The 15,188-nt window shown below is 37.4% G+C and overlaps 1 protein-coding gene across 2 annotated transcripts in view; it reads left to right on the top strand.

The window, feature by feature from the left end:
* Positions 1 to 15,188, top strand: part of LOC143184832 (phospholipid phosphatase 1) — a 137,064-nt gene that overhangs the window by 112,321 nt on the left and 9,555 nt on the right. For both annotated transcript variants that reach the window (XM_076387340.1, XM_076387342.1), the window contains exon 5: positions 4,227 to 4,347. In XM_076387340.1, coding sequence (XP_076243455.1) covers positions 4,227 to 4,347 — 121 coding nt within the window. The remainder of the gene's footprint in view (positions 1 to 4,226; positions 4,348 to 15,188) is intronic.

Raw genomic sequence — 15,188 nt, 5'->3', positions numbered from 1 at the left:
TTTAAGATGATGCGCGATTTTAAAAATCTGGAAAAAAAGGAGAATATAGTTTGATCCTTCCCCTTGATGGACCAACTTTCAAAAAGATGGACATTTTAAAATTGGCCCTGTAAAAATTGCCGAAAGTTGACGCTGAGTCGAGTCGCACTGCTGTGGCGGGCGCGTCGTCGCTGGCAGCCTACTCGTCTCCAGCGGACTCAGAGAGTTATGGCTAGCTTTAAATAAATTTATAAATCTTGTTTTGTAAAGAAAAAAGTATTTATCTTAATGTTCTAAACCATCACTGTCTAACAGTGGAAACCCTCACTCATCTGCTTTTCTATCTAACCTTTCGCATGAGTTACCGATATACAGTGTGTCCCACATAAGGTGGCGGAGTCGAAAAGGGGAGATTCCTGGGGTGATTCTAAATAACCTTTTCCTTTACAGAAATGTTCTCTGAAGCTTTGTTAACGAGTTATTAACGAAAAACATCGACCAATCAGAAAGCGCGGATAGCGAGCGATCGGCCGTTCAGTGACACAAGCTACGCGTAGTGTTTCCTACTCGCTGTGCTCGAGGCTTGTACAAACAACTCAAGACCTTTACACATTATTGCCAAATTTCTCCTAAAGTACTGCATGAAAAATTATGAAAAAAATTAGGGGCACGCCTAACTATCGCGACAAATATTGTGGAATTTTTTCAGATTTTTAAATTATTAGCCAAGTTGTAGAAAAAACAGACAATGTTAGTGTTAATTTCTTATAAACTATAGGATAAAAAATTATGAAAAACATTAGGAACACCTTAGCTATCGCGACAAATGTGGAATTTTCTCAGATTTTTAAATTAATTATCAAAATTCTAAAACATAAAAAACGAGAGACAAGAAGGATATTGACCAATTTTGTTAAAACTATTATGAAAGGAAAAATTATGAAAAAAATTAGGACCACGTTAACTATTGAGACATATATTATAGAATTTTTTCAGATTTTTAAATTAATTATCCAAGTTGTAAAAAATAAAAAACGAGAAGAAAGAGTTTTAAAATGCCGATTTAGTAAAGTAATGCCATAGTAAAAAAAATAAAAAGTAATGTTTTCGTAATTCCTACGGCTTGTACGTTATTTTACTGTGTATTGAAACATTGAAAACTCACTGTAAAACTCACCCATTCGGAGAGGAATTCACTTGCTGCTTGAACACTCGCTCCATTAGGTCGTTGTGCCGATCCCGAACATTGGGGGATGATGCCCAGGTAGCGCTGATCGCAGGTATCCAAGACCACAAGAAGACACCTTGCATTTACAACACTACGCGGTCACTAACACTGATCACTTCACTAAACGAGCACTTGACCTTTTAATAACCGACAATCGACTATTTTGAAACGTTCTGCGGCATTCCGTAAATAAAAACAAGATGTTACATACTTCAGCGGCGAAATTGCGATTGATACTGGCGAATTTTCCGAAGTCTCGTTCCTCGTGCCCTCGCATCCCTCCAGCGCGACTTCTCGGGGTGTAGTTTCGTCGAAATACTCGAATTTGATTTATTAGTTGACACCAACGAGGTTGGATCTTCCTCGGTTACTTTTTTTTAGTGGAGGTGGTAGTCTCCTCTTCGGGTCGAAAAAGTTACAAGCAAATTCATGGGGAAAAGCAAAGGCATATCGGATTAGAGTAGGAGACGGCAACGAGTGTCTCGCAGATGTGGCCGTTTATGATCACAAGTATTGGCCTGCAAGTACAGCGGTACAGCGAAGCCGAAGGTCGCGAGGGTTGTGTCGCGTTTACCGTTCAAGTCCTTTCGATGCATTCGGACGGATGAAATATGGAACTGCTGATAATAATTATTATTATTATTAATTATTATTCGGTGCGCCATAATTAAAAAAATGAAAACTGATGTGTCCGTACTTTTTACCGATTGCAGCAACTAATACGTCCAACTTTCGTTCATTCTTTATGGAATAAGTATTTTTGTACATTTTTCAATGTTTTGATACCCAGTAAAATAATGTACAATCTGTAGGAACTACGGAAACATTGTTTGTTATTATCTTGCTATAGCATTACTTTACTAAATCGGCATTTTTATATTCTTCTTCTAGATTTTTATTTTTTACAACTTAGATAATTAATTTAAAAATTTGAAAAAATTCCATAATATGTGTCGGAATAGCTGACGTGTCCCTGATTTTTTTCATAATTTTCCATCTAATAGTTTAAGAGAAATTGGGCAATAACATAGAGATCTTAAGTTTCTTGTACAAGATTCGAGCACAGCGAGTAGGAAACACTACGCGTAGCTTATGCCCTGTCACTGAACGGCCGAGCGCTCGCTATTCGCGCTTTCTAATTGGTCGATGTTTTTCGTTAATAACTCGTTAACAAAGCTTCAGAGAACATTTTTGCAAAGGAAAAGGGTGTTTAGAATCACCCCAGGAATCTCCCCTTTTCGGCTCCGCCACCTTATGTGAGACACCCTGTATACATATTTATGTGGTATGTAGTGCTTCAACTTTCTTGAACATAGATAAACGCCACGCGAATCCTCGCTTGAACAGTGTTCTAAATACTTATGTTCATAACATAACTACTTACGTACTATGTATGTGGATATCCAGAAAGTATGTTCTGATTGCTTGTCTAAAAAAATCAGAAATTTATTTCAAAACTAATTTGTAGCTATTACATTCTATAACTCATAATCTACTTTTCTACATAGGGTCATTCCACACGAAATCGGGCACGTTTTGGAGTACGTTTTTGTAGATTGCTCAAATTTGAATATGTTGTAGTCTTTAACGATATTTAAACGTACCCCAAGAAAAGGTAAGCTTTTTACAAAGAAACAAGTACGCACTGGGTTTTACTAGCGATACGTTGCGTTCGGTGTCCGGATTAGGAATAGTCGTGTAAAGCCTCGGTTGCTTCAGGTTTTACACCCTTCACGTGGGGTCGTTGTGGGTGGTATGGAATTTTGACGGGAACTAAGGGATGCTCTTAATTGCCTAGACAAGATAATCGGAGGGATGCGATCGACAGCACCAAGCATATTAGGAGTAGTTGTCCTTATCCTTAGTGGCGACGCTCAGGCGGCAGGAAGGAATGCAGGATGGATCGCTTAACAATGCACAGGCTGCCAGCGACGACGCGTCCGTCGCGGCACACAACAACTTTTTTTAACAACTTTTTTTAATCGAAATAATTTTGTTTAGAAACTTCAATGTTTTCTCTATAAGCACCGTAAAGCTCATCTTCATCCGCTTACTAGTTCAATAGCTATAATTTTTTAAAAACAAGTTAGCTCTTAACTTCAAACAGCTGTAAAATCGACAATTTTCAAAATTTTGAAAAATACTTTGGGGTACATTTAAATATCGTTAAAGACTACAACAAATTCAGATTTGAGCAATCTACAAAAACTTACTCCAAAACGTGCCCGATTTCGCGTGGAATGACTCCATAGTTTGTTTAGAGTATCAGTTTTCGTTTCCTCGCATCACAGGCTGATGTCGCCTGAGATGAAAGCTTAGCGTTCACAATGTCTTTGACATCGTCGTCGTGGTGGAAACTCAAGCCACTTATGATGATTTTCAGGCGCAGAAATAGATGAAAATGATTTAGTGTTATTTAAAATTAGATGTAAGTAGGATAAATCAGTTTGTTTCCAAACAAATAATAAAATGAAATCTTGAGTCTAGGCAACAGTGTATGCTCGAGCATTGTCATGAAACAACACAACACCGCGAGTAAGTATGTGGTGCTTCTTACTCTGGTTAACACGACACAGTTTTTTAATGTCTCATAATAGACACCTGTGGTAATTATTGAGCTTATTAGGTAAGAATTCAACAAACTCTTAAGCGAAATCATTCTCTAAGGTAGAGGTCCAAAAACTGGTGCTCCGTTATGACATGTGTCTGAATAATGGTGGAAACTATGTGGAAAAGTAGTTTAACATATGCAGTATGTAATAGAAACAAAATGTTTTGAAAATAAATTTCTGAACTTTTTTTTAACATGGAAACTATGTGGAAAAGTAGTTTAACATATGCAGTATGTAATGGAAACAAAATGTTTTGAAAATAAATTTCTGAATTTTTTTTTAACAATCAATTGGAACTTACTTCCTGGATGTATCTCACATGTGTGTATATGTATGTCATCTTGAATGTAAGCTTTATATTGTTTCCATTAAAATACTTTAGGAAGTGTAAATGTATTTTGTTTCAGATATGTGGAAGTATACACGTGTACGAATACAGTAGATTCAGAGTGGTTTGTTTCAGACTCCAGTAAATCATTCCCATCTGGACATTCCGCTCTTTCCATGTATACGACAGTTTTCATTGTGGTAAGTCATACTGTTCTAAATGTACATGTACAGCGTGTCTCAGAAGTGTTGGTGTAAGTGGAAAGGTAACGATTCACATAAAAAAATAAGTCGAAAATATAAAATAAAAATATTCGATATCGTGCTTCATTTTTTAAAAAAATTGAGTTTAAATTTCGATCAAGTACAGATGTACATAAGTAACTGTAAGCTAGAAACATTCATCTTTCTCCGTTTACCCTTCAGATCTCTGAAACTTCGATACTTTCGTCCTCGGCGAAAATTCGAACTCAATTTTCTCGAAAGGAAAGCATGATATCAAAAAATTGAACGTACCACTTTTCCACTTGTACCGCTAGTTCTGGAGAAGGTTGTATTTACACATCTTTCTTGAATAAAATAATTATAATTATTTAACTGTTTGCATAACGAAAGTAAGTTGCAAAAAAATATATACCTATAAAAGATGATTTTATAAGCGCATATTAGAAAGTCAAGAATAACAAAAATGGTGTTCGATTGTGAATTATAAACGTTTAGCACATTTATTATTCTTCCAAATTTGGAATCATATTATATATGATTATATTATATATCATGTTATATATGATTCCAAATTGGAAATGCAACTTCGAAAATTTCCTCCTCTGCTACACAATTAATATACAAGCCACGTGTATGTCAGCTCGGCACATCGGACAACTGTGAAAAGCCATGAGAGAAGGTAGATATAAATCTTATTCTCTCGCTCTTGAAACGCTGAGATTTAACTGTTCGAATTACCGGCAAGCGACACAAACCACACATAGTCTTTTCAATTGCTCTAATATTTTCTTTTTTCGATTTCATAAAAGGGGGCAATGACAGATCTAGTCTTTAAGAGGCCTGAGATGTTCCAAATTTCTGGAGCCCCATTAAAATATATAAATTATTTTTATGCAAAATTAAATTGATATAAAATTAAGAATATTTAGACCAAGCATTAGAAAAGACGTGTCTTTCACATTTATCGCGATAATAAAGTAGCTATATCCACATTCTAGTGGATAAAAACTAACAATAACTCCGTAAACCTTTATCCGATTTGCTTGAAATTTTTTGTAGCGAATGCTAATACTACATATTTTGTTCATTTGCGCGTACAGAATATCTTTGTCTTACGGATCTCGAGGCAATTGCCTGTGCGTAAATCCGCTACTGATACGATCCTCAGAGATCTTTATGAACTTTTGAGAGATGAGTATAGAGATCAAACGATGACATTCTGAGGAATATCTCTGTATGTATTTTGTACGAACAATTATACTTACAAATTAATAATATTCTCAAGAAAGGCTGTTGGCTGCGAATAATGATCTCTATCTAAGTGACAGATACTACGTTCGATATGCAGTATAGAAAGAACTTTACATGATAGACATCCAGACATGCGGACGTACGGACATCTAGTCTTATTGTTAGAAGAAGATAATCTTGAAAATAAAATGCTGAAAGTAGCAGTTATCTGGGTTACAGCACGAGATCTCAGCAACAGATGCACCAATTTTGATGAGATTAGGCTTAATCGGAAGATCGTATCAACATTATATTATGATAATACCATTGAATTTTAGATCTGAGGTATGGATCCAATGATATACACGACTAAAGTTTTTCATATGCAGAACTCCAAACAGTGTACATAGTAGTGCCCCGTTCATACTTGGCGTCGCGGCACTATTGTATCGCTTAATATGTAGTAAATACGGGAACATATATGAGATGAAAAAGAGAGCGGAACAGAAACAAGATTCAAATTCTGAGTTCTTGCATGGCAAGCTGACTACGTTCACTTTTAGCCACCACCATCTTTGGTTTACTATTACTTGTGTTTCCCTACGAGGCAAATGAGTTGGTCTAACTAGACGGGTGGTCGTCTCAAGTGGCGGAGATCGACCTTTAGGGTTCTTGATCTTTTAAAGTGCTAAAGCACACCTTGATTAAACTTTATCTTATGTGTAGTGGAAGGAGAGAGGGGAAAGTGGGCTGGTAGATTCTGTTTAGGTTTAACAATTTCATACATATTTAGGAAGGTTACGAATTACATACCAACTCGTCCTGTATGTCAGTACAATTTCAGCGTTGCCACCTTGTAAGTTATCGACTCGCTGGTCGCTTCTGATCGCTTCCCAACGCAGTTTTCCTTATCGTACGCACTTTCCTATTTCGAACTTCGCGGATTCACTCAACGCAGTCTAAAGAAGCGGATCGGATTTCGCGGAGTACGCTCACGATACCTTTAACTTTTACGTAGTTTTTCAGTTCTACGTTATTATACGCCCTCGCTGTTACAATGTTACAGCTCTCGCGTGGATGGCAGTCAGAGATTCGTTCTGATCTGTCAATAAAGTGCTATCGAAGTCATTTCAGTAGATAAACGCGTGGTTTACAAATTTTTGAATAAGTATCTTTCTCAGTGAACGTTTAGAAGCAAACTAACACCCGTCACCAGGGCAGCTGGATTGTTATTCTGCCAACTACGCTGCGCTGACCGGTACATCTGCAAGAACCAATGATCAATGCCTAATCCGATGACGGCAAAATGCCGATGTATGTAAAAATACTGTGACTGTATCGTGATCGTGCCTTGACTGTGACACAACCGTGATTTCACTAATGACAAGACCTATCCGAATTATATTTTTCAGCGTTTTCAAGTTCGTAGAATCCGGAAAAAGTAATCAAACACCATTTTTATCGAAAAAATAGCAAGACTCAATCGGTGACAGTTCTGTGAAGAACTAATAAGAAACATAGAAAATAGGATTTTCAGTGCTAGAAGACCTATTGCTTTCTTTGTCTTTAGGACTGAAGTGTTTCGGGTGTTAGATCCCTCAATGTGCATCTCTCACTGCGACTCGCGTACTTGAAGCATTATGAAAAAAGGGTCCTCTTCGACCGATTTCAAAAGGCCTTCGATTTCAAACACATATCGTTTGCGAAGAAAATCTAACTCTTACGGTATAAATACAGCTCGGGCACGTACCGTGAAATACAGGCTAGTGTAACGACCCACGGTATTCCCTCTCACTCTATCCATTTCAATCTCACTCTATCTATTACTATCTCTCTCTATCTATTGCCATCTCTCTCTATTTGTATCCTTCTAATACTTTATTATTATATTACTGCGTATTCTATTATCTTAATACTAATTAATATTTTTATACCTTATTTTTATATCATATATTATAAGTTCCAATTATATTTTAACATAAACACAACGTATATCATACGTTTTCATTTACAACTAGAATAAGACCGCCATTAGAAAATAAGACATTACGCATGCGCGACCTCCGACTAGCGGGTATATAAGGGCCTAGGATCAGATATGTCAGGGCGGTGACATTACCGACAAAATTAGGCAAAAACAGAGGTTTACGCGCTGACGCTTTACGCCCTTATATTGAAAGATTTTGAGATGAAAAAGAACTCATTCGATAAAGGAAGGTTCAATCTAGCCCGCGCTGGTCATTATTTAATCAGATTCTGCTGATGTTCAGTAATATGAGTGTTCAAACTAAAGCAAAAATCGACAAATTCACAGTCATGAAATCTAAGCATTTTTAGCTAATTTAGAGATTGTTCTGAGCGAAATCATGACCAGCGCGGGCTAAATTGAACCTTCCTCTATCGAATGAGCTCTTTTCCAGCTCAAAACCTTCCAATATGAGGACGTAAAGCGTCACCGCGATTTGGCAGTGCTTTTTGCCAGGTTAGAGATAAAACAGAGTAAAAAACTGACAAGTTTAGTTCCGCTTGAACACACCAGGCAGCTTCTAATCAGGAGGCCCGTGCTGCCCTGAGTTGGCACGCGAGTTTCGAGAATTTGACGCACAACTACACATGCAACTATACGAGCTGCGTGTTTTGTTCATGTCCCACAAGAAGTCCCATGAAAAGTCATTCCGAGTGACATTGTAAGGTTCGAACAGAAAGTGAGCTCGGCGGTTCGGACTGCTTCGGACGGCTTCGGAAAGATTCGGAAAGAAGCTTGAAACGCTTAGGTCCAAGTCACCGGCAAGCGCAACAAGGCACACGCATCCTTTTTGATATTACAGATATTTTCACGTTTCGACTCGGAAGGAGATTCTTCGATGAGATCTTCAAAAATTTTTATGAAATTTTGAGGGATGAGTTTAAAGATCAAACAATGACATTCTCTGTGTATTTTGTATGAAAAATTAAATTAAAACAAGTTTATGTACAAGCTGATACAATCGAGAAAGAGCCATTCTACATGCAATAATAAACTAAAAATAAAGAATATAAATTGTTTATAATATTTATATGTTCTTAGCTCTGGGTTAGCTCTGGATTAGGTCTGGGTATATACAAAATAAAAGGAAACATTGCTAAAAATACATTAATTTAATATATTTACTTTTTAATTATAATAATTTATAATTAAATTTTCCCTCCCGTTCCCGCCTCTTCCCTCCTGGCCTGGATCGTGGTTGCTGTCGCGACCCCGACTGCGGCTTCTCCCATACTTCCACTTGCGGATTTTCTTTTTAAAGTCCAGAAATTATAATATGAAAAATAGACACATGTTATTCAAGAAGTATACTTCGTTCTTGAACAAAAAATGAATAGATAAATTACTTAGCGCTTTAGCATTAGATCGCCTATGATCTACGTACCTTTTGTCGTCATGCCTCCTCTAAAGCTTGCACCGACTCCGGCGTCGGCGTCGGAGTCGGCGTTGGTGTTGGCGTCGGCGTCGGCGCTAGCTTTAGAGGAGGCATGACGACAAAAGGTACGTAGATCATAAGCGATCTTATGCTAAAGCGCTAAGTAATTTATCTATTCATTTTTTGTTCAAGAACGAAGTAAATTTCGTGAATAACATGTGTCTATTTTTCATATTACAGTTCTGGGATTTTAAAAAGACAGTCCGTAAACGGAAGTACGGAAGAAGCCGCGGTCGGGGTCGCGGCGGCAACCGTGATTCTGATGACTATAAATATATTAAATTAATGTATTTTTAGCAACGTCTCCTCTTATTTTGTATATACCCAGAGCTAACCCTGACCTAACCCAGACCAAACCGGAAGGAAAAACGAATTGGAAATAATTCGCCACATATACAAAGAGATAACTAAAATTCGTTTACTCTTATTGTTTGTAAGTAAATTAATAGGAAATCATCATGAACTTGTTTTAATTGTTTTTAAAGGCTGGTATCAAGAACGTAGAATGTGTAAAACTTGTAAGTATATCATCTTTTACATTCAAGTTATATAAATTCGAAAAGTAATTTTTATTAAACTGATTTACTTTTGCAGATCAAATTAGAGTTTACACTCGAAATATTTCGAAAGTGATTCGTGCCGCTCAATGCCGCTTGCGGGTGACTTGCACCAAACCATAATAGCGTTTTAGAAACACGAAAGTAAGATATGACATTTGCCTTCTCTCTCGACTTTCCGAAGCTATCCGAAGTGATCCGAAGGACCGAATTCACGTACATACGGCTCGTATAATAGTGTGTATAATGGAGGGGGAATCGCAGTGTGGCTCCATCTCGCATTCATTAGGCAGCCACATGCCTGTGGATAATTTTATTTCTGTAAAGAAAACTGTAACGGCAGATACCGATCAAGAAATCTCGTAAAGTCACGTGACTACCCTAGGCCCATAAGGAGCTGCGAAAGCAGCAAGAGACACTTCTCCCTGGCATCGAGTTCCGACTAGACGAAGATCTTGAAGGCAGCTGATATACTCGTCCAGTGAGATCGAGACCGCTTCTTTAGAGGTAGCGACGGTTTTCAAGAGATCAATGGTATTTCATGCTCCTTTACAGGTTCAGTCTGAAGTAACCTTATGACAGGTACACTACGACGATTCCTGTGAAGAGCAGTACGGGCGACATCTTGAAGGAAGCTGATATACTAAAAGATCGAGACCGCTGCTGTAGAGGTAGCGACCGTTCTAGCAAATAGTAGTTGATGCTCCTTTAATATAGGGTTCGTGCTCGCCAGAAGCAGACGAATCGCCTGCCAACAAGCCCTAGAAGCCATTCCTAGTCGAACACATTTCTAAGACCGCTCCTGAAGAGTCTTTTCTCCAGGGTAGCGACTGATGTAGAAAAGATAACGAAGGGCTTACGGATGCTTAGGCAATTAGGCAAAGATTATATGTTTCATAGAACCTTGAGATCGCTCTGAGGTTATAGCCACGTATAACTTTGACAGCGACCAGGGCATACGAGACAAGATTTATTGCAGACACATACACAACACACTGCGCCTTGTATAGAGGATCCTCTACCGCGAATAATATCTCATGACCTAACTCTCGTTCATCGATACATAACATAACCCTTGCGTTATCGAGATAATTGATAGATAACTATAATCGTGTTCAATATAACCTCACATAGACAGTATGTCCCACGAAATCCTGAACAGTCGATTATTTGGTAATCTATTAAAGATACAAAAAAAGTTTTTATATAAAATTGAATGGCAAAAGGGGGCTGATATGTTGGGCGTAACAATTTTTTTTTATCATTATTGTTTACAGAGATATGAAAGTTAAGTTTGGTTTTTTAAATAGGATTATATATTTTTTGTTTGATCAATAGATAATACGTTTCAATACGAATTCAGCAAACATTAATGTATACACCTTTTTTCAAATAGTTTTTAAGATATTACGCGTAAAAGTTTACTGATTTTTGGTACAAGAAAATCTGCGAGACCAGGAAGCACAGTAGGAAGTCTCGACTCTCGACCACACTTAAAATGCTACGGGTTAAACCGTACCGTGCCTCTTGAAACTGATACGAAGAGACTGGGGTAGGAACGGCAGTCCTAAATTCTACACAATAATTTTGTATACACCGTAGTAATACCATTCACATCTGAAAAAGTTTCTCTACCCCTTTTGTACGAATTTAAATTCAACTTCTAATATTAAATTCTTGTAGTACATAATATCTTGCCATCATAAGTATTTTCCATTCAAATGTATTGCCAATTTGTTAATTACTTCAAAGTACGAGCAACGCTTTAGCTTTATCCATTAGCTTTATTTCTTTACTAAAATATGGGCGATATTTTTCTGCATGCCGTAAAGGTAACGGTTGTGAAAAAAACTATTGTGTAGAATTTAGGCCTGCCGTTCCTACCCCAGTCTCTTCGTATCGGTTTCAAGAAGCACGGGTTAACCCATAGCATTGTAAGTGTGGTCGAGAGTCGAGACCTCCTACTGTGCTTCCTGGTCTCGCAGATTTTCTTGTACCAAAAATTAGTAAACTTTTACGCGTAATATATTAAAAACTAGTTGAAAAAAGGTGTATACATTAATGTTTGCTGAATTCGTCTTGAAACGCACTATCTATTGATCAAACAAAAAATTTATAATCCCATTTAAAAAACCAAACTTAACTTTCATGTCTCTGTAAACAATAATGATAAAAAAAAATTGTTACGGCCAAGAAATCAGCCCCCTCTTGCCATTCAATTTCATATAAAAACTTTTTTCGTATCTTTAATAGATTACCAAATAATCGACTGTCCAGGATTTCGTTGGACATACTGTATATAATTCAACACAATTTTTCTACGAATTAAATCTTTATAAGCAGTCTTAATATATTTTTGGAAAACAGATGGTGAATTGCACAAACCAAACGGTACGCAAAGGAATTCAAAGTGTCCGTCAGGTACTATAAAGGTTGTATATTTGCGACTTGATTCCTCTATCAGGACATGAAAAAAACCATTCCTCAAATCTAAGGTACTATAGTACTTTGTGTCCTGCAACAAGTACAGTTGATCTTCTATAAGAGGTAACGGGAACTGATCTTTTATGATTTTTGTATTCAACTTAGTCTATGCATAACCTAATGGAGCCATTCCTTTTTCTCACTAGAACTACGGGACTCGCATATTCGGACAACGATGGTCGCACTATATATTTATCAAAGATGGACAGCGTCGAATACATTAAAATACTAAATTAAAATACATGTAAAATACTAAATACTGCTACTGAATATATCGGTCACTTGACGATTACTTTGGCAGTTTGTGTTTAATCGTGTTACGGAATGTTAAATACTCCTATAATTTGTATTGGAGGATTATCTCATGATTCTAAACTTTTCCTTCAGTTTCATGTCAGTAAACTGGCTCGGTTAAATCGATAAATTATCCGGTGCACTGATTTATTCCTGATGACTTCAACTCACATTCTTTAGATACTTTACAATTTCTGTTTATGAATTTTTTGTCTTCCTTGCATCATCAGTTTTTCTTGTCCAATAATAACACAATACAAACACACAAAAAAAAGAAAAAAGCAAATCTCGCAATACTAATATCCCGGACGAGCTCCCAAACTTGTAGGTGTTGCGAAGAAAATTCAACACTGTCTACTTCCTTTAAGATTGTTTTTACCATTGCTTTTTCTCGACTGACTTCCGCTCGCCTTCAAGAACAACACACACCATGCCACCATACCACCCCAAACAAAACACACCACACTTCACTCTATTCCAAAACATTCGTCGCTCGCATTGTACGCGGACACCCAAAATGCATTCCAACACCGTTGACTAATCATACTTCGAACATTTGCCTCAATCCATCCACACGCAGACACACATTACCTACATAACCAGACATTGCACTATTCCAGTACTCTACGCTATTCTCTTGTAAATGTATGTCTATTGACTTGTTTGTTCACAAAAAATTCGTATTAACACAAGATATTCTATAGACTGTCATCGTTTAATCTTCAAACTCATCCATCAAAATATGATAAAAATATCTGGGAGTTTCACCGTAAAGTTCCCTTCTAACACAAGTCGGAATGTGAAAATATAAGGGCAATCATGATGACCGCTTGGCTCGTAGCTTGTGCCGCTTACCGGCGACTGGAACAATTGAATACAACATTTCAAGAGTGAAAAATTAAGACTAACATTCACCTTTTCTTTCGACTTTCCGAAGGTATCCGAAATGGTTCGAGGGGTCGAGCTCACACACATGCGGCTCGTGCAATAGTGTGTGTAGTAGAAGGGGAATCACAAAGTTACTCCATTTCGTATTCATTAGGCAACCATGTGTCTGTAGGTAATACTATTCCTGTATCGAAAACTATAATAGCAAATATCGACCAAGCAGTCTCGAAAAGTCACGTGACTAACCTTGGCCCGTAACACGTTGAAACTGGTGTCGGTCCTTAGAGACTGACATTGCATATCCTACTCACGCTGAGTTTTTTCTACCGGCCAAACGGAAAGCATATCAGAATCGGCTCCGTATCCAACATGTTAACACATTATTGTCGGGACACGGATAAATCCGTTTTTTTTTTACACTGGTGGTGGTTTGCGGGACACGTAAGAATCCGTTTTTCATCGTCTGCTGGTGGAAATCGGGTTCCGTATTTATACGTGTTTTTTAACGACGGATTATGTCACCATCGACTTTGTGACAATTCCAAAACACACATACTTGTATTATTGGTATACTCGTTTTATTATTGTCATAGCGGTTTCTAAAAATGTCTAATTTCTTATGCGGTCTTGTCCCGCAAACAATGTGTTAAGAAAGAAGTTATGGTTGTTTTGACACGGACGTTTCGGTTGCACTAATAAACATTCCGCGGGACTCTACTTCGATTTCCCGAAATAAAGATTATAATTATGAATTTTATGACTAACAAATATATATTTTAAGATTCAAATGACATTAACAATTCAACACTTATATTTAAAGTTAACAAAGTTTCCAGTTTGCGTTTAAAATAAAAGGAATAATTTCGTGAATTGAGACGAAGGGTTCGTCGAGCGCTATGCGAATTCACGGAAGTCTTTTTCTTGGTTGATGTTCAAAACGATATCTGCTGGTCTTCGCGTTCCGTCTTTCCAAGAAAGCTCCGTTGAGTCTGATGGGGATGGTTATCACAACCACCATTGGTTGAAAATAGGTGCGGGAAATCTCTATTTCTGTATTGGCTTAAGCTGCCTTTCCTTTTTTCTATTGGTCAGTTGTATTCCTTCCGGTTCCGTTTTACCGGCACGGTTTAAGCGCGAGAATCGGCAAATGGTCAATACTTCCGCCCGTTCCGGACAAAACTTTCTCAAAAGAGTTTACAACAAGTTGTAAAACAGCAGGCCTATTCTCCCCGAAGTAATAAACGCGCTGGTCGAGCTGCTGGACAATACCGAAATTCGGCGGAACGACGATGACAATACTGAACACCGGAAATTCCTTAAAATGAAGACTTAAGAATACGACAACGCAGAATTTTGAAAGGGAAACCCGGAAAAACCTATGACGCATCTCACCATGTGCACGCATTGCAACTCGTCTCTGGACATACTCCCCCCGTTGAGAGGGTCCGATCAACACTGAATACACAACTAACTTAATCAATTTGTTTACGGTAATAAATATAAAAATGAGGAAGATAAGTATGTAGCTTAAAGTGAATATAAAAAACAAACAAGTTGAACATTAATACTTATACGATAATAGGAATAACAACTGAAGTATGGTATGATTAAATGTAAATATAAAGATTAATCGTGAATATATATATGCATCTAAATTATTTGCGCATGTATATATGTATCGAAAACTTATAAGATAAATGAGTAATTAAAAAATGATTCAGTTCGCTATATAAACAAAAGGTTTTCGTTGTTAATCCTGATTGAGCAGGGGAACCAAGCGCTTTACGTTCCGATCTAGTGTATTCGTGGCTGTTTTTACAGTGACGGCTCGAATGATACCGTCCGATCCTGGTTGCACCTTGATGACTCGACCAAGAGGCCACTGCATCGATAGCGTATTATC

This window comes from Calliopsis andreniformis, chromosome 10 (assembly GCF_051401765.1).
Source record: "Calliopsis andreniformis isolate RMS-2024a chromosome 10, iyCalAndr_principal, whole genome shotgun sequence".
NCBI classification, from domain to species: domain Eukaryota; kingdom Metazoa; phylum Arthropoda; class Insecta; order Hymenoptera; family Andrenidae; genus Calliopsis; species Calliopsis andreniformis.
Note: the sequence above shows the minus strand (reverse complement) of the source record. Positions and strands in the feature narration are given on the sequence as shown.